Here is a 23,956-nt window from a genome sequence, read left to right as displayed (position 1 = left end):
CAGCCTCGATAACCTGCATCACTGCAAAGCAAATGTGAAGAGGCATGAAGCTCTTCTGCTTCCAGTCAGCAGCATTTGACATCCATTTTAAAATCACTTTGCCTCACTATAATGGCTAAACAAAATAAAGACAAAGATTCTCTTGTCTTAGAATCAAGTTTTACTATTCAATTGCCAGTTCTACACGTTTATTGCAATTAGCATTGGACATAAATTGTTATTAACTGTTCTTAGAGAAAGCTCAGAGTCTGCTTGTTGGCAGTTCCCAATCTGTCCCAGAATGTCTGCAGATCTAGGAAGTGTTCTTATTCTAAGGGGAAAGTGGGCATTTACAATTTCAAATTTCAATGTTTAAAAAATCAGAACTTTTTAACACGTACCTAAGACTTGGGATATACATTTTAGTGCAAAACTATTTCTATTAGAAGTATGAACTTTTGTTACCTGGTTATGGCAGTAAAAATTACCCTGTAGATTTACACTGATATGATTACTTATTTATAAATGAATGTAATAAATGAATAATATATATATTATTGAGTAATGGTTATTGCTAATATATATGCATACTCTGAAGTATATAGCATGATCCATTCTAGTTCTATGTACTCTGCAATACCTATTCTAAGCATATGAAAAGTTATTCTTCTACAAAGCAGCTCTATACGGATAGCTGTGGCCCTGAGAAGAGCACAGCACTATTATATTACAACTGGCTAAATTAATGCAATAAGTTTTTAGCATAGACATTTAGGATATTATTCGGCAGAAATCACCTTGATGGCTCACTCATCTACAGGCCCTTTTATTTAGATACCTGTCACATGAACCCAAAGCAAACATTATTAATACGGATAGAAGGGGCAGAATAGGACACACTTAGTGCTTATAGCACAGCTATGATTCATGGACTCAGAATTACCTGTACTGGTGCTCGAAACCCATCCCTTCCATACAGATTAAATGGTAATTGGCAGAAACGGAAACATCTGTAACACCAGCCCTGGCCACCTGTTTTATCTCAGACCTCCTGCAAACTTCCCCATTCCTCCACCAGTGGTGCCCGCTGCTTGTCAGGATCAATCCCCGATTTTACACACTCAGCTGAACAGCTGATAACTAGTGGCTGTTTCTCTTTTAGCTTTTCACCAGCCAGACTATAAAAAGACAACGTTATGAGAACTTCAGTATCTCATTTTCCCTCCTGATGAGGAGTTCTAGGGAACTTATTCCTAAGAAGTAATCGATACATCACAACTCGTGTGACATTAACTAACCAGCAGGAACTTCCGCTTGCTGTAACACTCTGTGACTTGAAAATTGTGCAACACCTTTAGTAAACACTTCCTCATATAGGAACATGAGCAAGCTGAGCAGCTCACTCCTTCTCATTCGCTGCACAAGAGGACTGCTCAAAGCAGAGGGACTGGGAACCCAACTTTCCCAGCCCAAGGGGACCACGGCCAGACAACTGCGACTGAGATGACAAACACAGTTCTCATTTCTGTTGTTTTGCTATGTTTTCTCCAACAAGGTATGTCTATTTTTTAAATCCTTTATCAGTGGTTACTATGGATAATCTTAGATAACTTTGTATAGCTTTTACGATTTTTAAATTATTAACATGGAGATGATACTGAAGAACAGTGAATTAAAGCCATTTAAGAAAAAGGTATTACTGAAGTTAGGGAGTTTGTTTTTTTTTCTCTTTCAGTTCAAAGTGACTATTTAGTTAGAGAAATATTTACTTGTGTGAACGCTTACCATACATTGGCCAGAGACCCAGAACAGGTTAGTTTTGTGAGCCAATTAAGAATGTGCTTCCTCTGCGAGTGATCGGAGAATTTATCCAATTGGGACAAAGCATTACACTGACAGCCTTTTGCCATAAAAGAAAACACTTTTATCTGAGTTCAGTTAATGACATTAGCTGAATTAAAACAGTTACCACCCTTACTATCTGTGGCATACTTGAGGCTGTGAGTAGAGAAGTTCACATAGCTTAACCTAACAGACCACACCATTTTTTTTTCCCATGTACATTGTTTCATTCAATTCATGTCATCAGGGAACATTTTTTTCAGACCTTGGCATGCACAAGCATGCACAGGTTTTGTACACATAATTATACATGTAATTTGTACTCAGGAGGTATCTTTTTGATTTTACTATTTGCACAGAATATCTGAAAATGTGTACAGTACTAATGCTTAAAGCATTATATATTTAGTTCCTCGAAAAAAACAAACCTTCATTATCAATGAAATCCTAATGATATTTCTTCCTGGTTCAGGCTCTTGGAAAATTACTTAATTATTTGCTCATTATTAGCATTTTTTTCTAGCCATTATAGAAAGCCTAAGGAATTTCTTGCCTCCTTAAAGCTACTTTCTCAAGACAATGGCTGAAGCTAGCCAAAGACAATACAGTGAGTTGATTAAAAAATGACCTCTAAGAAACTATTTGTTCCAGAACAAAACTGTTCTCCTTGAAATGCTACTTGCATCCCTCTGCAGGAGAAACACCAGTTTAGTTTTGAGTCCTTATTCAAATCCAGCCTAGACTTGAACTATCTGGGCTCCAGTTAGTCTCGTAGAAAGAGTCTGCATCAGGGAGTAGGCAGATAAAATTGGAGCACAGAACTCAGTTCTTGAGAGGCCTAAAATATTGCTTTCATCATTGCGTGAGAACATGCATTAAGCTCATAGTAAGACCAAGCCACCAAGCCTTCAAAGAAAAAGTTTCCTTTTTTTTTTTTTAAAGGAAAAAAAAGCTGCTTAAACTAAAATATAAAACTCTATTGTTATTTATAGTAATGGACTTGCTTTTTTTACTCGTTAACAGCATGTACATGGATAGTTACTGTGTACTTTGTAATTGCTCTGCTGATCTAAGATAACTTAGGATTTATTACCATCATACCATCGTGCCCTTCTCTCCAGCACTCAACTTTGTCTACGTACAGCCACATTTGTTCTGCATTTTTTTTTTTGAAAGGGCTTAATCAAATAAACCAGTTCTGAAGAATTAATCTATCTATTTTACTGGAACAATGTGCATGAGGATGTACTCTCATGTTGCAGAGATTAAGGATTACAGAAAATTGCAGTAATGGGATGCCCCACTCTTGTAAAAATCTGGCCTTGAGGCAGGAAATTAAAATGGGAGTTGCACTCTCTCTTTGTTGTTGTTGTTTTTAAACACAGGCTCTTGTGCCTGAGCCCTCAAGAATTTGCCCATTCAGGTGAAATTACCTTTTCTAGGAGACTTAAGAGTTTATGAAGCATACAGACCTCCTGTTGACTTGTTGGAAACTAACACATCCATTGTAGGACCCTGTTCTCCCCAGTGCTGCACACCAGCTGCTATCATTAATTTCAAATGCCTGCTGACCACCCCTGCAAGTTGTGCCACAAATTAACTTCTGTCATTATACACTCATGCTCAAAAGCAGAACAAAATGAAAATGAACAATAAAATGAAATACTGCTCATCAGCACTTTTTCCTCCATGTTCTTTATAGCCACTGCACAGAGTATACCTCACAAGCAAGACCAATAAAAATTGGTTATGTGAGCTATTTAATCTAGATTCCATACCACCTTCAAGATTTTCCTATTTTGCTGTTCATCCCCTATTATTTCACCTGCCCTTGCTGAAATGCCTTCTCCAGCCCTTCTGCTGTCACTCAATCTCATTCAATAGATAGGAACATGTCTATTGAACAACTGTTGGGAAGTATTTATGTGAGAAGATTAGCTGAAAAGCTCTCTGAAGGAGAAATCTAGGCTTGTTCCAGACTTGTGCGGAATTGTATGAGTTTATTTGCTTATATCAAGGCAGTCTTAACTTGTATGTCATTATGTGATAAAGTTTGGAGGTTATTAACTTCACAGAACCATACAACTTAAGTCATGTCATTTGCAAAAGATGAAGGTTGCACCTTGCATAGCTGGTCTAGCGTGTTGGTACATGAAACCTCTGGTTGATGCTGGGGAAAGAAATCCAGAGGGAATTGCACAGGATATTTTGACACCAAGAAATTGCCAAGTATGGCAACTCATCCAAAATGCAGACTGTACAAACGTTATGTTAGCTCACACAGTGGGGGTGACCACTTCGCAGAACAGATGACCACACACCAAAGCCAGAGCAGAGGATGCATGAGAAATGAGTGGCATGAATGAGTGGATGAATGACTATACAGACCAAAGAATCAGGCATGGCAGACATGAAATATGGCGTTTAGTAAGTTAATGCTGTGTGTTCATAAATATACGTCTCTTTCTCCCTAGGAAGCACGAACAAGATATTACCTGGAGTTGAGCAATATGAAATAGTTTATCCACGGAAACTGCACACAGTACATAAAAGAGATGTAGAAAGAAACAAAGAGGTATTAAAAGAGAGAACTACTCTTTTTTTTTTTTTTTTTTTTCCTCTCTGGGACATGTGGAAGGTTTTCTGGAGTCAGAGCACCCTTGGCTTTCAGGGGTAAGAAAATGGCGAGCCAGACACTTGATCTTACAAAAGAAAAGGAATAAGCAAACCTTGAAGAGTGATCCCATGTCTGGTAAAAACAGACTTTGAGGTGGGCTCAGTGTAGTACAGGTACACCTGCATACAGGTACTCAGCCAGGTACCTGTATGCAATAAGTGCATCTTCTGTCCTTGTATCTCTGCAGAGATGTAGGTTTTGATTGTACTCAGATTTTGAATAACCTATGGTCATCCTGATTTGAAGTAAATTAAGTCAAATGCTTAAAACTAAGCAAACTCTTCCGTACTTCAAGAGAGTTATGAAAATGGTTGAATTTCAATATCCACTTCAGCACTTTACTGAATGTGCAAATATGTGCTTGTGATTGTAGAAATGCATTTGCAAAGTTCAGTTTGTTCCTCCAACTAAAAAGTATGAAACAAGGTGACCTCCTTCTTATTCTGTAACTGCCAGAGCACTTATTTTTGGTGGGAAGAGGAGGAAAAGAATGCAGTTGGCAACTCAGCAACTGCCAGCTCATGGTGAGGCCAGAGATTGTAACAGTCCATATTCTAACACTTAAATCTGTTTACAGAAAAAATACGATGACACATTGGAGTATGAAATCAAAGCCAATGGAGAGGAAGTCATACTGCACCTAGAAAAAAATAAGTATGTTCAGTTCAGCTCTTTCCTTGAACATTATTCCTCACTCTAAGCGGTTTTGTAGGACCTGCAGAATACAAAGAAACAGGACTTAGGCTCTTATAAGATGAAGGTATTATGGTTTATTATGGTTTCCAGTTCTATGAGAGAAGAGGGAAGAGGAAGCATGTCAGTATTTTGGTAATGAGAAATAACCACATAGGCATGCAAAATTACTATGACAGAATGACTTGCCTATACCGCTAACCCTACTCTCCTGCCTATTCCTTAAATGGCTAAATCCACTGAATGCTTAAGATGGTCATATTATTTCACAAGGTTTCTGTGTCTATGGATAGTCTCTGGGTTGTATTTTTTTTGGTTTATGCTGGTAGAAACTACAGAAGAGAACCAGAGAAACATCCATGAAAACGGGGCTCTGTTGGCTCTATAAATGCTTCAAAAATGGATAATAGTGATAAGAAACGCGGTATTCCTCAGATAAGGCTTCCAGCATGCCCTACCTCAGCACTACATCTGTTGAACTTTGAGTAGTGTAGTATACACTGGCATCAACAAAATGCTTTATGGAAACTGAAAGCAAGGAGAGCTTGCCTGCTCTGCTCAAGAGATTAGCAGCATTTTAACAGGCCGTGCAGAAGGTGCAGAGAAGCAGTGGGCTTTGAACAAAGCATACAAAGAAAAACCCAAAACCGTACAGAGCAAACACAAAATAAAGCACGGTTGTGATTTTCTGCTTGCTGGCTCCACCATAATATTTAACATGGTATCAAACAAGTCAGCTTTAGTAGGTTCTTTTCTAATGGCTGTGTAAATACAGCAGTGTTATAATCAGTTCATGTCAAATATTTATTATAATTGTTTGCCCCTTTTAAAATCTAATCTGGGTATTTTGAAAGGTGGGAAAGGAAATCAGCTTGCACTAAACCCCACTCTTTAAAAAGAAATTGGGCTGTGGGAGTTTGGGGTAGCTGCCCACACAGAAGCGAGTGCAGCCTTGCTCTGCTGCTAGCTCAGCAGCCCTGGTTTTAAGTGTGGCACCACTTGAAAATATATGTTAATGTGATCTCTGAGTGGTATCTCTGAGCATGCACACATGCGTGCATACACGTGTGTGAAGCAGACGAGGCAGCTCATCCACTGACCTCTGTCTAGGCTATTTAATCTTAGGGCAGGTTAACCAGGAGGAGAACAGAATACTGCACTGTGGAGTGCTGGAAATGTCTGCGTAAACTGGAGGCCAAAAAAGAATAAATGCTGGATTTATATATGTTTACTTTCAGATCTACTAGGAGACTACTTTATACCGACGAAATAAGTAGACTTTAATTGCTTTCTTATTTTAGAAATGTCTCTTTGAGTAAGGATTACAAACAGGCAGAATTCCCCACCCAGTAGTTTTGCTTCCTTAGTCTTTTGATACTAACCATAACCTGAGTAATCATTTGAATTCCCTAAATACTTCACGTGTGACACAACTGTCTCATTTCTAGATGAATACATTTTTTTTTGAATAATAACTGTGCTTTACTCTTTGTAGGGATCTATTAGCTAAAGACTACACTGAAACAGTTTATTCAGACGATGGTCAACAAATAACAACCAGTCCTCAGATCAAGGTAATAAAAAAGGTTTCTTTCCCCTGTATTTGCAGTATTGAGGTTTCACGGGTCCAAGAAATTATAGCACAAATCTGATGGAAAGAAAAGATTTTAAATCAAGATCCACTGTAACTCAGGATGCTTCAGAAGGGACAGGGAAAGATGTTCTTCGTGACTCCGGACAGTCACTTTTCACCTCGCTGCCTGACGAACACACTTGCTGAGCTGGGTTTCTCTCTCGTCGGGAAAGGGAGTGGAGCCAGGACAGACCAAACATTCCCCTGCTTGCTTGACTTTGCTCATTCTGTGCAACTCGGTGACTTGCTCTTACACCCTAATCTCAGTGAGATCATGGGCTCAGATAAACACAGATTTCCTCCTGGCTCACCTTATCACCCACGCATTGCAGGTTACCCCAGGTGGTTTCTCTGAGCCATGACAAATCAGTTATTCAGATACAGACAAAGAGGAAGTGGCTGTTCCATTTTAGTTAATTTTTAATTAACTGTCTGCCCACCGGTCTTATCCTTAAAAAAAGCTCTCACCTGAAGCTTTTTGTCCAATGTCACGCTGTGTGTTTAAATACATACCATTTGGAATGCAAAGCTTTTTTTTTTTTTTTTTAAAGGGTGTTTCCCTGAATTCTGGGCACAATAAAATAATTCAGTATGGGCCTAATTCAGCCCAATTCAGAGCACATCAATTTATGCTTCATTTTGAGCACTAAATCTGCATATTCTTATTTTCATGTTGTGTTCTATATTAACCAGAGCCCACCTTAATTGGATTTGCCAACGTCAGGGTCTCTCTGTATTGAAGGATAACAATAATAGTACTGTAGCAAATATGGAAATGGTCACCAAATTTTTTTCATTTTAAGAATCTCCCCTAATGGGAGATCTCCTCAGACAGCATAGTTGATTTTAACTAGTGTAGCTTGGTTTCTGAAATCACTAGGCCAATTCATCACAGTCAGTGAGATTTGGTCCAATTTGACAAGTTAATTTTTTTTTTTTTCTATACAGGATCACTGTTATTATGAAGGTTATATTCAGGATGATGCTGATTCAATAGCAAGCATCAGTGCTTGCACAGGTTTAAGGTAAGGTGGGGCTTTGGTTTCCAATGGGCACTGACAGCATGTTCTGTGAGGATAAGTTTTCTAATATAAATAGAATCAGGATATAAATAAATGGATTTCATCTTTTGTTCTTTTATGCTAATGAGGAAACTAGTTTACAAAGGCAAGGGGAAGAAGTGAAAAAAGGTTATTTTTCTACTTCAGTTTCAGAGTTTACAAATTAGAAGCTAAAGGAATTTCTATGTCAGATTTACGTGACTAATTCCATATTAGATCAGGTCATAAATCAGAGCATAGCAGACTTTCTTTGTGAATAGTACTTAGCTTGTCCAGTTTACATGTTAACACCGAATGCTTATTTTAACACTTACTTATTTGAAATGACACAAAACTTTAAATTGCTTTCAATATTTCAAAATTTTATCTGAATTGAAAAAGAGAACCTATCTTTAAATTCCTCAATGAACTGAAATTCACTTTTCAATCATACCTCTCAAGCAGAAAACCCCCAAATATAAAACTAATTCATTCCTAATCCAGTTTCATTTTGACTAACAGTCTCCTACTCAAGAGACCTCACTTGACGAATCAGAGCTTCCGATTTACTCAGCAGCTTTGATTTTTGCCTTTAAACCATTGCACACCTTGCCTGTACACTGTCAAACCACGTTCCATGACATCAATGTGTGCCGCGGTCCCTACAAATGTCCAAAATGTTGTTAGAGATGATGTTGCTGTCTTGACTCAGTCTTATGGATTTAAAAGATCACAGCCTAACCTAGAGAAAATTTTTACAGTGGATATTTTGAGACCCGTGGTCAGAAGTACCTTATTGAACCGTTGGGATCTTCGGACAGAGATGAACATGCGGTCTACGAGTACGAGAAACTCAGAGAAGATGAGCCCATAAAAACCTGCGGAGTAGTCAATAGTAGTTGGGATGTTCATTCAAAAGACCACATCAATGACATCTTCAAATCCAGCAACAGTCCAGAAGTAAGTACATAGCAGAAAAGAAGTTGAGGCCATAGCAGAGCTGCATGAGTGGCACAAGTCCCTCTGCCTGGTGGCACCTCCACCAGAGATGCAACTGCAAACAGTGGGGCATAACCAAAGCTTAAACAACCAGTGCAGAATCTCACAGATCTGAGCTTTTGTAATCACTGCCCAACCGGTGCTAACTGGCGCCCATGTGCATCTTTAAACAGCTAAATATTTTTAATACCTAGCCTACCTTTCATCATTTTAATAATTTTCATCATTTTAGACAGCCCCATTCTAAATTACTTATTGAAAGCAATTGCCTAATAACCAATACATAGTTGTGAAGTTGCAAAGACTGAGACTGAAACAAGCCTTAAGATTTATCAGAATTTGTCCTTTCTTTAGATGAAGGCATATCTGAAAGCAAAGAAATATCTGGAAGTGTACATAGTTGCAGACAACACTATGGTGAGTATTGAAACAATTTTTTCCCATTTGATCAGCTAGAGGCAAGCTTTCCGAAGCAGGCGCTATTCATTCTGGGCTCCTGCCACAATTACAGTGCTACACTATGCTGGGACTGATAGCAGTCCCAGATGCTACCAAATCAGAGATTTATGGCTATTTTAACGGTCACAAAACTGTTCAGAGGTAAGGTATGCATGTCTGTGCTGACAAATCCAAGCTCCCTCCTTCCTCAGCATCATGCACAAACCCCACACAAGCTAATTCCCTGCATCCAGCTCTGCCTGGCAAGCTCAGGGGTGAACATGGAGCAAAAAGTAGACACATTTTCCTCTCCTTATCACGCATGCAACTCACTCCCCTATGCTTAGAATCTCTATAACATGGAGTATAAATAAGACATCACCAATGCCTGCACTTTTTCCCAGCTCTCTCCTCCAGGCTTTGTGATATGGTGTCTGATAAAATAAGGAATAGAAATGATAAAAACTAGGCCATGTACAGTGTGATTTGCAATGCAATCTGCTCTGGGATATTTCTTCTCCGACAAATCATTTATTTTTCCTTTCCTGTTCCTGACATCACATATTTAATTTTTTAGTATAAGAAGTACAACCAAGATGTTGAAACTGTGAGACAAAGGATATTTGGAATAGTCAATTACATCAACACGGTAAGAGGAAAAACAACAAAGTGAAATTGAAATAGAAGTGATTTATATATTTTTTTTTTACTTTTACAAACTTCATGAATTTTTGTTAATATGTGTAGGAAAAAATGAAAAATGTACTGTTTTAAAATTGCAATGTAATTGGCATTTTTAAAACAAATATAACACTTACCCATTTTACCCTGTTGTTTGCCTTCAGACAGGAGTTTCTTATAAACTAATATTAAAAAAGATTTATACCTTATTTTCTTAGCAGCTGCTAAAGTGAATGATTGAAATCCTTCACAAAGAATGAATTGATTCTTGATTTCTTTTGCAATTTAAATATAAAGGATTTTTCGAGTATTTCTAAACCAGTTATAAAAATGGCTTTAAAATGGGGAAAAATAAGATTTTATGTTTTGTTTGGTCTTTTTTTGTTGTTGTTGTTGCAACTTTGAAGTGCAGAAAAGCTTAAATCAGGTTTGGAGTGGACTGCATTGCAAGTGACAAAAGGGAACCAATTACCAAGATGAGTGTGTTTCAGAAGTCTTCATAAAGTACTTTGTTTTTACAGCAAAACTGTTTCTCTGCTGCAGGTTTATAAGGCCATAAATATTTACGTGGCTCTAATTGGCCTAGAAATCTGGACAGATAATGATAAATGCCTCTTGAGTCGTACTGCAGGATTCACTCTGGACAGCTTCTCAAAGTGGCGTAACTCAGATTTATTAAAGAGGAAAAGAAACGACAATGCTCAGCTAATCACGTGTGTATCATTGTTTTCTAACTGCATGTCCAAACGTGTTCAAGGAATTTGTTCTTAAAAAAAATTGGTCACCAACCCAGCAGAGACACTGTCTATACAGAACTGGATTTCATCCTTTCCAGTACCCAGCTGCACTAATTCTAGGACAAAAAGATAAATGCAGGCTCTCATTTCTTGCTTTTATTTTCTTCACGGAGCACGGATTAGCTGCTAGGAAGTACTACTAGGACATGATACCTAACCCTTCCACCTGAAACACTGCAAAACCAGGCAATGACTTGTCACATCTCTATTTTTCCTTTTCCCTGCTCTGGTCACAAAACAGTTGAGCGTCCTGAGGACTGCAGCGTAGTCTGACAGCCTGAAGAGCCACGGCATGAAGCTTAAAGGCTGGGAAATGCAGATTGCCAAACCAAACCAACGCTCACTTCACTATTCTGGCTCACATTCAATGGCCCTGATTCATCCAAGCACTTTGCTGCATTTAAAGCACTTCGTCAAGCACTTTGCACCCAAACAGGTGCTCAGATCTCATGAGCTGCAATGTAATTTAGGTAAAAAAAATTAAAACGAAAAGTGTATTTAATTGTTTACTGACTCGCAGTGATCCTCAGCATGCCCTCAAACATTTTATTAAATCAGGGATGCAAACCAGAGCTGGAAATGAGTTCATGCTTCAAGCCTTCTGCTTGGTTAATGGAGCTGGTGCTGCCTTCAGATGTAATAACACTTCATCTCACTCTGCCTTTCTTCTTCCTTACAGGGGCTATGACTTTGAGGGAACAACGATTGGATTAGCTTTTCTAAAATCCATATGCAGTGATGTATACTCTGCAGGTATAATTCAGGTCTGATTTATTCTTGTTTAATTCTTGAAAGCTTTTCTATGTTTTCACTCAACCAGCAAAGGATGCTTACGAAAATTGGTGGTTTACAACATTTTCACTTCTCTGTCTGGTTCATATCATTATTAGATCAGGCTGTAGAAACCACAGTCACAGACTTTATCTTAAAAGAAGTGCAGAGGTAACAAAAGCACACACAAAGCATGGTATTTGGGTTATCTAAATGCCAACTTCAAACTCAGACACCTGTATTTAGAGCTCCAGGCTCCCGTAGAGTCAAAGGAGAAGAATAAATGATTTCATGCCTCCAGCTTAAGGTTCCTGTTACGAATGGGGAATTGGTTGTGCCTGTCGTAGCACTTAGCCACTTTATTACCACTGCCTAAATTATTATAATGAACCTCAGACTAAACGGGAACATAGACCCAAAACTTCACCAACAGAACTGAGAACTCGTCTGTTGCGCCCCGCTTCAGAGGCTGGGCCTGTTGGTAAGAGGAACAACCCATCACATCAAATTCCAGCTTTCCCACACCGTAAGGAAATTCTGGGATGATTGTAAATGCAGGATGTTTTTTTTTGGGGGGGGGACGCATTTTTTAGCAGCACGATTTGCAATGCCACGCTGGAAGAGCACGACCAGTACACTGCATCACATGCTTTATGCGTTTCCTCTGCCAGCTGCTTTTAAACATCTGCATTTCACTCCAAAGAGCGGGACTTTTCCGTTCCTCCCTCCCACCATAGCACCAGGCTAAGAGCGAAGATGGAGCACAGCATCTGCCTTTCCCTTCTGTGCACGCACAAGAGTGTACACAACAGTTACTTGGTGTAATGAGCAGTAATTATAACACACCCACATAATTACCCTAAGCACAAGACAGCTATCCAGAGAGAGGATTAAGGGTCTGAGATGTTCAGTTCCCCTTAACGCTCAGTTGCTACTTGGCTGCCTAACTCCCTCATGTTTATTTAAAAACTAATTACACCAATTTACTGATGTTGGTTAGTGGTGTGATCTCATTGCTGTTACACGGAATGCAGCATAAACATTGGACTAAATGCATGCACAGACCAATATTATCACATTACCTAGGATAAGGATGTTTTCACTCAGAAAAAAACCAACAACACCGTCTATCTTAGCCACATAGCTTCTCTGATGTTCCTATTTGTTCTAAAATGCTCATAGAAATAATAGGTGGTTCTTGTTCCCACAGGATCACAGCAGAAATGAAATTGCAGTTGGAGCTACCATGGCACACGAGATGGGACACAACCTCGGCATGAGTCACGACACCAAAGCCTGCATATGTAATGCTAAAGTTTGTATCATGACAGATACTGTCAGGTAGGAGTCTGGAAAAGGGCGAGTGCATTAATGGACAGAGGTAGTAAAGCGTAGGCTCTGGATAAGCTTCACAAAATAGAAAAGTCGTTAGTTTTGTCCTTTAAGATTATCCTATTCCAATTTACAAAAAGAGAAACATGAAGAAACTCCAGAAATTGGTGAGCATCCCATTTCCAATTCCAGGCCCTTCTTAGTTATTCCCAGATAGATACCCCCCAGAATAATAATCTTTAGTCCCTTTTGAATGACCTTTGCTTTGCATGCATCGTTGTGGCCTTTGCATTACGCCATAAATTGCAGCAATCTCTTCTTCCTTAAAATAACAGTAGCATGAAATTGTTGTGGTATCTCAGATGACAGAGCTTCCCCAAGACTTACCTAAAATATCTTTTTGTCATAAACCCTGAAAATGTTTCCTGAGAAAAACACACAAAATCTTGTCATCTTCAATAAACACCCAATTGGTAGGGGCTTAATTTGATTATCATCATTTGTTGAATGCCCTGATATGGACAGCCCAGGGGAAAAGTCATCATGCCTGAAGCATCCAGACACAAATCTTGTAGACCTGGCTTAAAACTTTGAGATGTGGGATTCTTTATATGCAAAACTTATATTTACTCCATCTTCTGATTTGCTTCTGCTATTTTTCATGCTAGAACTAGGAGATAGCCATTCTCTTTGTCTATGCTGATCCTAATGTAAGTCCTCCTGCTTTCTCAATATAGCTCCATCGTCCCCGAGAAATTCAGCTCTTGCAGCCTCCAAGACTTTGAGAAATACATGTTGAGTGACATGCCAAAATGCTTAACTAACATCCCAGATATAAACACCATCATAGCACCTCCAACCTGCGGAAATGGCTTTGTGGAAAAAGGAGAGGAATGCGACTGTGGTACTGCCGAGGTATCTGCATAACTGGGGATAAAATAATACTCGGAAGAGGCAAACAGTTTTATAGAGGCTGTAGAGTAGTTGGTTTCTGAGGTAGCCAGCTCAAAGCTAGCTGAAATACTTCTACAGAAATGCTGGTCATCAAATTGCTTATATGTACTATAGACGTGCCTATGAAGTGCATGCCGAGTGGTGAGAAGGATGATGACATGGTTTGCGTTGTTGTGTCGACAGAGGAACTGAGAATGGGGAAAAAACATACGTTTGAAACTGTCTTGGAGGAAATAAGCAAGTTCCCCACTTCTGTCGGTGCATTTGTAATCTCACACTTAGCGTCCTTTATGCTCTATCTCATGATGTCTGGCCTGGTTTCTAGAAACAGTGGTTTTCAGAGAAGCAAAGTCAGGTCCGAGGTATCCTTCCCTCCCTCAATAAGCCAGTACAGGGTGGTTCACCGAGAGTGAAGCGAGGAGGGGACCAAGAACATGTCGTGCTGTACCAGAACTGATTGCCTGTTCTGTCACAGGAGTGCACAAACACCTGCTGCAACCCTAAGACATGCAAGCTGACGGCGGGATCCAGGTGTGCTCATGGAGAGTGCTGCGAGAATTGCCAAGTAAGACTCCCCTTCATCTCCGGCTCCTCATATTTTCTGGGGTAGGGGTTTTCTTCCTTTGAGAAAGCACAGATACATCTTTCAAGAGGATCTATCCTCGTTATTGGTAATTACTGACATAGCATTGTAATTACAAGCACGCTTTGCCCATCCCAACATACACCACAGCAACCAGTACACCCAGTTCACCCCAGAGAAATGAGCCTTTTGATTACCCATTTTCTCCTGGGAAGAAAAGCTGAGGCACAGCCAGGCAAAAATCCTGTAAATTGATGTAACCAACTTTACATTAGATAGGGATCTGGCCTCAAATGCAATTTGCCTACCCTAATTTTAGCCCTCTGGCTCAGTGTGACTTTTAAATGGCAAGGAAGAGCAGCGTATCAAGTGCAGCATTGCTTTCCCCCGCTTCAGTATAAAGCAGCAGGAGCTGTTTGCCGACCAGTTAAGGATGACTGTGACCTGCCTGAGATGTGCACTGGTTATTCTGGGAACTGCCCATCGGATCGATTCCGTATGAATGGACATCCCTGCAACGAGGGAGAAGGCTTTTGTTACATGGGGAACTGTCCCACCCGAGAACAACAGTGCAAAGCTGCTTTCGGACCACGTAAGTACAAGCTGGCATTGAAAAAATGTTGTCAAGGTCAAAAGACAGAGACATAGGAGGCTTTGCCTGAGAGCAACCCAGCAAAGACCTTTTGGAAATCAGGAACAGCACGGCTAGATAGCTGAGTTCTAGCTCATACCATGGAGTTTATCATTTCTATATTTACACCGTAAGAGTTTATCGCCACCCAAACTGAAAGTCACAGCATGCAATACAATATACCTCTAGAGAAATGGGAAGTCATAAGTATATTCCTCTTTTGCACAACGTTAAGATGACTTTGATACGGAGCCGATGTGCACTTGATAAAATGAGGAAGTATCTGTATTTCGAGGGGAGCGGTGGCTTACCAGCTTCCTAGTCCTGACTATGTCCTTTCTCTTAAGCAAAGTCCATCGGTTTGTACTAGGCAGAGAACACAGAGGATAGGTGCCGCTGAATGCACACATTACCGTTGCAGAATTAACACATGAAGTGCCAGAGAGAGTCATTTAGGCTCATGGGTAACTTTACTGGAAAAGGCCATTTCCCGAGCAGCTAAAGGAAATGCAGTATTAACAGTTTTCGCAGAGAACCTAAACTAATCCCAGCTTCTCTCCTAAGCTCTTTGTATCATTGCATTTCTTGTTTTCCTCTTTAACAGAGGCTACTGAAGGTGCAGCTTCCTGTTACCGGATGAACGAGAAAGGGGTATATTACGGATACTGCAAGAAAATAAGTGGTAGTCACATCCCATGTAAAAAAAAGTAAGCACTGTTACAGAATTTGCTAGAATTTGTGATGAGAGATCATTCCCATCCGAATTAAGAGACCGAAGCAAAGAGTACACTATTTTTGGTGGCACATAAGTCTACAAATCCTTGTTTCTTATTCCATTTGACATACAATTCTAAGAAATCTAATTTCCAAATAGCACTCCTATCCAGGGAAAGAAGTAAATTATCTCAAGATCAGCCTGAGAAAGAACAAGCGTATGCATGTGTGCAAACCTTCTTATGAGGATGACTGTGTGCATGCACGTGTGTGTCTAGGTAAGGACTGGGAAAGGATTTTTGAATAGGGAACCTGAGGTAAACCTCAGAAGTTGAGGCCAGACCAGCTAAGTATCCATTTCTGCAAATTACCATGGGCTCCCTAATAAACTCAAGAGGTATTAGGGACCTGCCACCTTCTACTAACAAACTGACCCCCAAGCCACCACAAAACAAAACTGATACCTGCAGTTATTTCTTTGGGGTTCCTATATAGCCACAGCAAATTCAGGCTGTACGACAGACCAGCTCAGAGGGTTTTGCCATGTGTTGTTCTAGTGGCTTTTGTTCTCCTTCCAGAGATATAATGTGTGGGAAGTTATACTGTGCTGGAGGGCAGGAGATGCCTCTGTATGGGAGCCTGGTGACTTTTGAGTCCTGCAAAGCAAGTTTTCCTAGGAACGGAGAAGGAGATTTGGGGATGATCCTCAATGGAACCAAGTGTGGGGATGGAATGGTTAGTAGAGATTTTTTTTTTTTTTTCTTATTTCTTCCTCCTTTCAGTCTTGCTTATATCATTAGCGTTTTTGCCAGACAAGAAGGACTTTAAACCAGGAAGGCTGAAGTGGACACAGAGCTTCCGCTGATCGGATTTGCCATAACTTCTGCCTTACATCTAGCATGAATCAGCAGCAAACAGGAACTGCTTTCCTTCTGACTTATGTTTGACTGCTATTTTATTCATTTCTCACTGACCAAAATATATGTGGCAGAAGAATCATACTTTGTACTGAAAGTTAAAAGATTGTACATAGATTACTATTTTGAATAATTTTCATAATGGATGTGTTAGGCCTCACTGAGTGCTATGTCCAATTTTGTTGCCATATTTTTACCTGGAGGGGGTTTTCAGGGAAAAAAGGGTGAAGGATTGCAGAGGACAGGGAAACAGCGATATCTCTACATCTTTGTCACTCCCCTTTGCTATAAAATATCCAAAGGTCAAATGAAAGATTCTGTCAACATATCAAACTCTAATATAAGTCTAAGTGATTTTCATACCTCCTTTCACTCTTCATCACTTTACACAGTAAAGTGCAAGCTCTGTGTTTTCTGAAAGCTATAAATCTCTTCAGTGACATTTGCCTTGTATATCACAGGTATGCAGCAATGGAGAATGTGTCTCTGCTGAAGATATCTTTAGATCAAATGACTGCTCTGCCAAGTGTCCAGGACATGCTGTAAGATATAAGCATTTGATACTATTAATTTAAAGTAATAACAACAATAATAATGCACGCCAGCTACAGACCTTGTTGATGCTGGTGTTTAAGTCACTGGGATAGGAATTTGCAAAAGTTGAAGTCAGAAGCTTCGTATATTTTTATGAAACCAAATCTAACCTGATAGGGTACCAATATTTTTAAGGAGCTCACAGGAGACTGACACAGATTCTGCCTGGCCCCGCATCTGAGCCAGTATCGCACCTATACTTTCAGGTCTCCTCCCATTTTGTGAAGATAATTGTGCTCGCCTTATTTGAATATTGGGAGGCCTACAGATGTGAAGACCAAATGTGCTGCTTTGTGCCTTGTGCTATAGCTTCCAGTGTAAAAATGCTTGCAAAAGACAATCGAGCCTGTGCAAAACTGCTACTCCCAGTGCTAACGTTTAGTCCAAGCAAAATGAGAGGGGGTTTCCAGACCTAACTGTAATAAGCTTACTGGTGCCCTGTTCCTGAGCCAATGACATTTTACTACATCAGCTTCGCTCCTATTTCCATCCTGAGGTTTTTCCCATCCTTGTGTTTCCCCAGGTATGCGACCACGAGTTGCAATGCCAGTGTGAAGAAGGATGGGCACCACCAACCTGCGACAGCTCATCAGCGGTTACCAGTAAGTACTGTACGGCCACACATGGGGTCAACTGTCATCAACTGGTTGAAAAAAGACCTTTAACTCCAGTGAAACAGCCCCAGCTTGCACTGGCAGTAAGGCTGTTTCTTCGCAAGTACTGCATACCTAGGCCTCTGATTTCTGTGCACCTTTGAGTAATTAAAGCTTGTGTGAACGACTGGAGGAAGTTATTTTTCCTTCTAAATAATCTCCCGGGTGTATCTATAAGGTTAGAGCGGCGAGCTTTTTCCTTTTCCGTCCTGAGATAACGAGCACACACTGTCAAATTTCAGTGGAGCCAAGCTCCCAGAGGCTTTGCTCTGAGGGAGGCAGGCAGGGTCATTTCTTTAGCATCTGCATAGTGCTGAACTGTAACTGAGCTACCTCTTGGGGAAAATCCCTTCTGTACAAATTTCCAACTGGCTGGGAAAAAAAAAATTAAAAAAAAAGATGTAAAGAAAGATTTTTAAACTTTTGATATTAAGTATCTTTGTCCTCTCTTCACATGCACTAAAGCACCAGCAGCTCTCAATGCTGAGTCTTGGTTGAGGCTTTAGAATAGCTTTGTTGAAGGAAAATTGTGAAGCCTCACTTGTATGCTACGGCAAAGGGCTGTGCTTATGTTGGTAACACCGTTCAAGAAAGAGAGTGCAATGATTTTTGAGGATGGATGGAATGGGCTGGATTTGTTTAGCCTAAGGACAGCCCAAGCAATAACCACAGTCTTCAAAAACGTGAGGAATAAACTCATTTTAATGATTACTTGTGATAGGAGAAAAAGCTATAAGGCTGAGCAATCATGAGGATAAATAGGGTCTAGACCTTGAGGAAAAAAATTACTTTGCCAATGGGAATCTGCTTAGTAATAGCACATCTTTTAAGAAATAACAACTTGTGTTGTCCTGACAGGTTTCGCTATCATTGCTGTTGTGTTGGTCATCCTTGCTGCCATAATAATTGCAGCGGTGTTACTTTTCTACTTCCGAGTATTCAAGAAGAGGTAAAGTATTTACCCTATTGAGAAAATCAACAACAACAACAACAAAAAACACACTAAAAACAAGCAACTCCTGGATAGTTTTTAAGCTGGGGCTTTCAAAGTGGGTGAAGGAAATTCTGAACAACCAAGGAAGTTGGTCCAGGAGCTTTACTGAGCTGCTCCAGAAATCCTGAAGTTGGGAGAGGACTGCAAATTTGAAACTGTAGCACTCAAGATTAATCCTACTGCAATTAAAAAAGGGGATGGGAGGGAGGAAAGAAAGAACATGACTTTATAACAGACCAGTAGGATTAAGGCAGGTGTTTGACTTTAGCAGGTGGTTTTTTGCTGTTATTTTATTAAAAAAAAAAAACAACAACAAAAACTTCAGATAGGGTAAGATTTACAGTTATTTGTAAATTCACATAGCAGACAGAGCAGAAGGGGACCTGGAGCTACAAACCAAGTCTTCGTGGATCAAGAACAAAGAGAGCACGCAGGCCTGGCCATATCTGCCCAGAAGGTAAGAGCGGGGAGGTGCTGGGTCAGCTACAGCCTCTCTGCTGTAAATGAGGGGCTGAAATGTGAGAACTCACCAGCTGAAGTGCTCTACATTTGCAGGAGGGTTTCAAAGTGCTTGTTTAGGGCTGAAAGGAGTGTGCTGTGAGTCCCAGCACGGGGAGGAAGCGGGTACAGTGCATGACACTAAGATAAGCCCCTGACTGACCTGTCTGTGGCAAAGGGTGCATGTGAACACAAGATGAGGTCTCCCTCAGTCTTAACTGTTCCCTTTTTTTTCAGATGAACGATAAGAAACTTCTCCTCCCTGTACCCCCACCGCAGGAAAACAAACCACAGCTTCGGAGTGTAAGTACTTCGAGAGAATGTGTTGGCTTTCACGTTGGTTTTGGGCAAGGCAGCACACACGAGCTCACGTGGAGACCTGCAATCACCATCTGATCCCAAGGGCTGGGGAAATCTTTGCACTCCAGATAAAGCTCTGCATCTTCTCTCAGGGCCAGGCAGCATAAAGCATCCCAGACCTACTTCTGAAATGAATACATCCATTTACCGCCAGCAATGCACTTTCTGTATAAAACACAAGCCCACACATTCCCATGGACCATGCAGATACACACGTACAAGATGTGTATATTGGACCAACATGTTTTATACTCTCTCCTTTTACAGCCTGTCATAAGACCAAAGGGTCCCCCACCTCCCATCCCTTCCACCAAGCCAGCCTCTTCTCACACACAGGAGATGTTTGTAAGTACAACCCTACAATATTTCATGTCTTTCATCTCAGCTGCAGATGAATAGCAGATGCCAACTAGTATTTTCAGTTTCTGACTATGATTAAAGGAATCCCCGTCTTCAGAGATGCTTCCTTCAACATGTATCTTGAGCACGCAATCAGCTTCAGCTTCCTGAGCAGTTTATTTGAGCACAGCTACTTGATAAAGATGAATTTACACACTGAGAATAGCCCAGTGCTCTTCTGAAACAGTGTATCTGTATCCCTTGTGTACTTATATTACTGTATGCAGTCAGATTAACCTGACTCACCCCAAGCTTCTCCACTAGGAAAATGCTGCAGTAAATACGAGATAACTGCAGCAGCAGCTGAGGTCTGAGGAGGTTGTGCAGCTGCTTAGACATGAAAGCATAATGCTATTTAAACTACATTTTTGTTACAGGCACCAGAGAAAAAACCTGCTTGCCTCCCAGTCCCCAAAGGCAAACCTCCACCTCCACCTCCACCAAAGGTAACCTGGGTTTAAATGTGAATTGCAATTCTTTCGGGATGTAATTTGGTGAAACTGCATCAGGCACAGTGACTTGTTTCTTTTTCATGCAGGCTTTAAAACCTCCAGTTAATCCCCGAGTATGAAGCTTCCAAAGCAGGGCTGATCAAGGTCCCTGAAACGTTCAGGGACAATTTGTCCAGTGATCCCTCCACTTTTGGCAAAGGCTTCCTGTTTTTGGTTTTTTTTTTTTTTTATATTAAAAAAGAACGGCTTACTGACAGCTGCTTTGAAAGGAAAAGTCTGGTTTTCAAACAGCAAGAAACCCTCTGGTGACGACATCAAGCTGCTGTCTGAAAGGAAACGAAGCAGAATTGCTACTTGCACTGAGGTGTAAACTAGGAGTACGTTACGGAAGCTGCTTAATGTCCCAGCTCCTAGGCCACCCCCACAAGAAGTGGCTGCACTGGGATACCTGCACATGCGCTGCTTTTCTCCGTTGAGACCTGAGAAAGTCAGGGAAAAGCACGGTACGCTAATTATTTTTGTAAATTGTAAAAATATTTGCTGCATTTCTGGATCTTCGCCAGCCCTCTCTTCAGCAACAGACCGGACCTTCTGCTTCACGTGCAAAGTTGCAACCTCCGGAACGAGAAAAATCCTTCCTGCCCTTTGGAGAAAAGTTTGTGTCCCTGAGGCCTGAACAAGCCTCGGAATAATAAGATTACAGAGTGGAAACCAATTGATTCTGGAAGGATCCTTTGGGATCAGATACTCTTATTAATCCTTAGATTACCTGTTAAACAGGATTCCTCTGTTCAGTTGGTAGGACTGGAGTTACGCTCAGCAGCAAAGCACGCAGGAATCAAACCACTTGCTGCTTGCAAGCACTCCCAGAGCTCAGCCTGCGCCAGCTTAAAAAAGAGCTCCAGCTGCCATCATTGCACTTGGACAGAAAAATTTAGAAAAGCGCCGTCAACAAAATCTTTAATCGTTAATTTTATTCACCCCTCAGCTCCAGAAATATCTGAATATTTCTCCCTTCCAGGGTATACACACCTTGGTGTTTTCGTTTAATTGCTCTTGCACCAGGGTGTGTTATTGTAAAGTTGCTAATGAGAACTCGGCTGGGCACACGGGTTTGTTATTGTGGGACTGCAGCGCAGCATGAGGCTTTGCACACTGGTTCATTACTGAGGGGTTCTTCATTCGTTCTGGCCTGTTGGCATCAACACTGTTGACACTCTTGGCCTGCTGGCATAGATCTGCATGATACTGTTGGCATTGCTGTTAATAATACTGTGAGGGTGCTGGCGCTGATGCTATTGTTACCGTTGGCACCGATACCTTTCATGGGGTTGGCATCGATATTTTTAAGTTGAAGCACACAGAAGTGTTTTTCAAGGAATAAAAAATTTTTACCAGAAAAAAAAAAAAAGTGGAACAAAATTGTCCTCGACCCAAAGTACTCAAGATTTTATGGAGATTCCAGTTTGAACTGGATTTGTGTTTGGATCGGGATCAAAATCAGAGCAGCCCTTTGGCTTTCCAAATCAATTACTCTGTGCCTGTGCAGTTTCCAGCCTTTGGGCATAGTGGCCAGAGAAGATGGCATGGCTGCCAAACTACCAAAACAAAATCTGGGGCCTCAGGCCAGCACTGTGCATGCTTTTACCTGGATTTGGCTCTGACCAGCACACGTTAGGATTTTAAAATAAGCCTGATCCTCAGAGGGTGCGAGAACTTCTACTCATGTTCACCAACGAGCTCACACCCGCTGAAATCACACTCAATGAAAACCCAAACCACATTATCTTGTTCTGGTGCTGGCCACACAACGGGACAGTCGCTTACTCACTGTGACCATTACTACAGCTGCACGCTGCAGAACCATCATCTCCGAGACATAAATGCATAAAAAAAATCAATTTTTTCTTTTGGGCTAGGTGTGCTTTGACAGTGCCGATCAGTTACGGTGCGCCCTGCAAAACACAGTTGTGATGAAATTACCGTCTTCAGTTTGAGGAGTGAGGTACTTTTGGAAGAGCGTGGCTTTCTTCCGCTTTGGATAATTTCTTTGTTATTTTAGTCAAAAATGGATTTTAACGTATCCGTATTTGACTCGGGTATAAAGATTTAGAACTTTTTTTATGAACTGTAATTAATGTATTTACAATATTTTCTGTATTAAAAGTGTTCTATCACAAAACAACGACCTCCAGTTTAATGATGATTATTTGCATCCAATCCGCTTGACAATAGTGTAAAGTGGGATCATACAAAGCATCACCAAATCCCTAAATCTCCCAGTTTGGACCAAAAAGATCATTCACAAGTATTTTCAAACCCTGCCAGCTTAGCCAGTAAAGCTGGGCTGATGAGATACTACATCACATTTTTTCTGCCTACTTAAGACCTGTTTCTTCATGGTTTTCAACCTTTTCCACTGTGTAAGCACTCAAAATCTTTCCAGGGATGTAGAGATTTGAAGAGAGCTGAAGTCTGGAGACTTGTGTTTACGGAAGTACCTTTCCAAGACCCAACTCCCAAACCATGCAGCTTGGGCTTACGTTCTCCTGCTGACTGTGCCTGACCTGCATGGGCAAAAACCACCTTAATATCTGAACGCTTTCAATAGGCAGAGACTGCACCCAACCGCAAATGCTGTGCTGATATCAAACATCTTCAGCGGTAGAAACCTAAGGAAAATGCATTGCAGAACACGCCTGTAGCTGTTTATGATTTACAGCTTTTCTTGGCCCCAGCATCTGATAGCCAAGAAGACAACAGCATCCTCTGCGGCAGAGCAGGAGCGCGTGTTGTACAGCTCCCAGCCAGGCCTCGCACAGCAGCGCTCGCTGTACGTACAGCCCGCTGTTCTGTTATGCAAACGTGACATCTACTGTCAAAAAGTCTCTATTGCAAGAGGAAAGTGAACCCAAGAAAACTGAAGACCTCTTCAAGCGCTGCAGTTGTCCAGAGCCCGCAGTACGTAGTCCCAAAGGACTACTGCAATATCAGCTGCTTTTCCCCCTGCGCTCTCGCACTTTGTGCTGACTTGCAGTAGTTTATCTGGGTCCAGCTGTCCTGTTATTCCTGGCTAAGGGTCCCTTGCTCAGCACGGCCTGCCATACGCACGTGGTGCAGGAGAGCAGCAAGCCCATCTGCCAGCAGCATACAGCAGGGTACAAAAGGGACCTTGAGCATGGTACGGTCACCATGAGAGAATTGGTCCTGGCTGAATTTGTTTCTTCTCTGCAGGAACCACATGCAGCACCTTTGTCTCTCTCCCAGTGCAAAAGCAAAGCAGTTTCACACTGTTCTTCCTTTCTTGTGTCCGTATGAGTGAGCA

At 41.0% G+C, this 23,956-nt stretch overlaps 1 protein-coding gene and 1 long non-coding RNA gene across 4 annotated transcripts in view; one reads left to right on the top strand and one right to left on the bottom strand.

Annotated features, from left to right (window-relative positions):
* LOC308183101 overlaps window positions 1-23,956 on the bottom strand; it is a 171,855-nt gene that overhangs the window by 82,630 nt on the left and 65,269 nt on the right. The window contains exon 3 of one of the 2 annotated variants that reach the window (XR_013942270.1): window positions 16,508-17,221. The exons of the other annotated variant lie outside the window; for it this stretch is intronic. This is a non-coding gene — a long non-coding RNA (uncharacterized lncRNA). Of the gene's footprint in view, window positions 1-16,507; window positions 17,222-23,956 lie in introns of those variants that run through there. 2 annotated transcript variants of the gene reach the window in all.
* On the top strand, window positions 1,340-22,813 carry ADAM28 (ADAM metallopeptidase domain 28). 2 transcript variants are annotated; one of them, XM_080568618.1, is made up of 24 exons: window positions 1,340-1,534; window positions 4,296-4,396; window positions 5,076-5,152; window positions 6,687-6,765; window positions 7,773-7,849; window positions 8,626-8,824; window positions 9,218-9,280; window positions 9,879-9,950; window positions 10,526-10,695; window positions 11,459-11,543; window positions 12,761-12,891; window positions 13,620-13,797; window positions 14,312-14,401; window positions 14,816-15,011; window positions 15,655-15,757; window positions 16,343-16,499; window positions 17,143-17,223; window positions 17,799-17,877; window positions 18,787-18,877; window positions 19,289-19,379; window positions 19,658-19,723; window positions 20,048-20,125; window positions 20,557-20,625; window positions 20,718-22,813. In XM_080568618.1, exons 1-24 carry the CDS (start codon window positions 1,483-1,485, stop codon window positions 20,748-20,750), a joined length of 2,418 nt encoding a protein of 805 aa, XP_080424744.1. In that variant the 5' UTR covers window positions 1,340-1,482; the 3' UTR covers window positions 20,751-22,813. The 2 variants fall into 2 exon arrangements, with proteins under 2 accessions (XP_080424744.1, XP_080424743.1); XM_080568617.1 differs by having other exon boundaries at window positions 1,341-1,534; window positions 19,286-19,379.

This window comes from Anser brachyrhynchus (assembly GCF_964034855.1).
Source record: "Anser brachyrhynchus genome assembly, chromosome: 26".
NCBI lineage: Eukaryota > Metazoa > Chordata > Aves > Anseriformes > Anatidae > Anser > Anser brachyrhynchus.
This window is presented reverse-complemented; position numbering and strand designations above follow the sequence as displayed.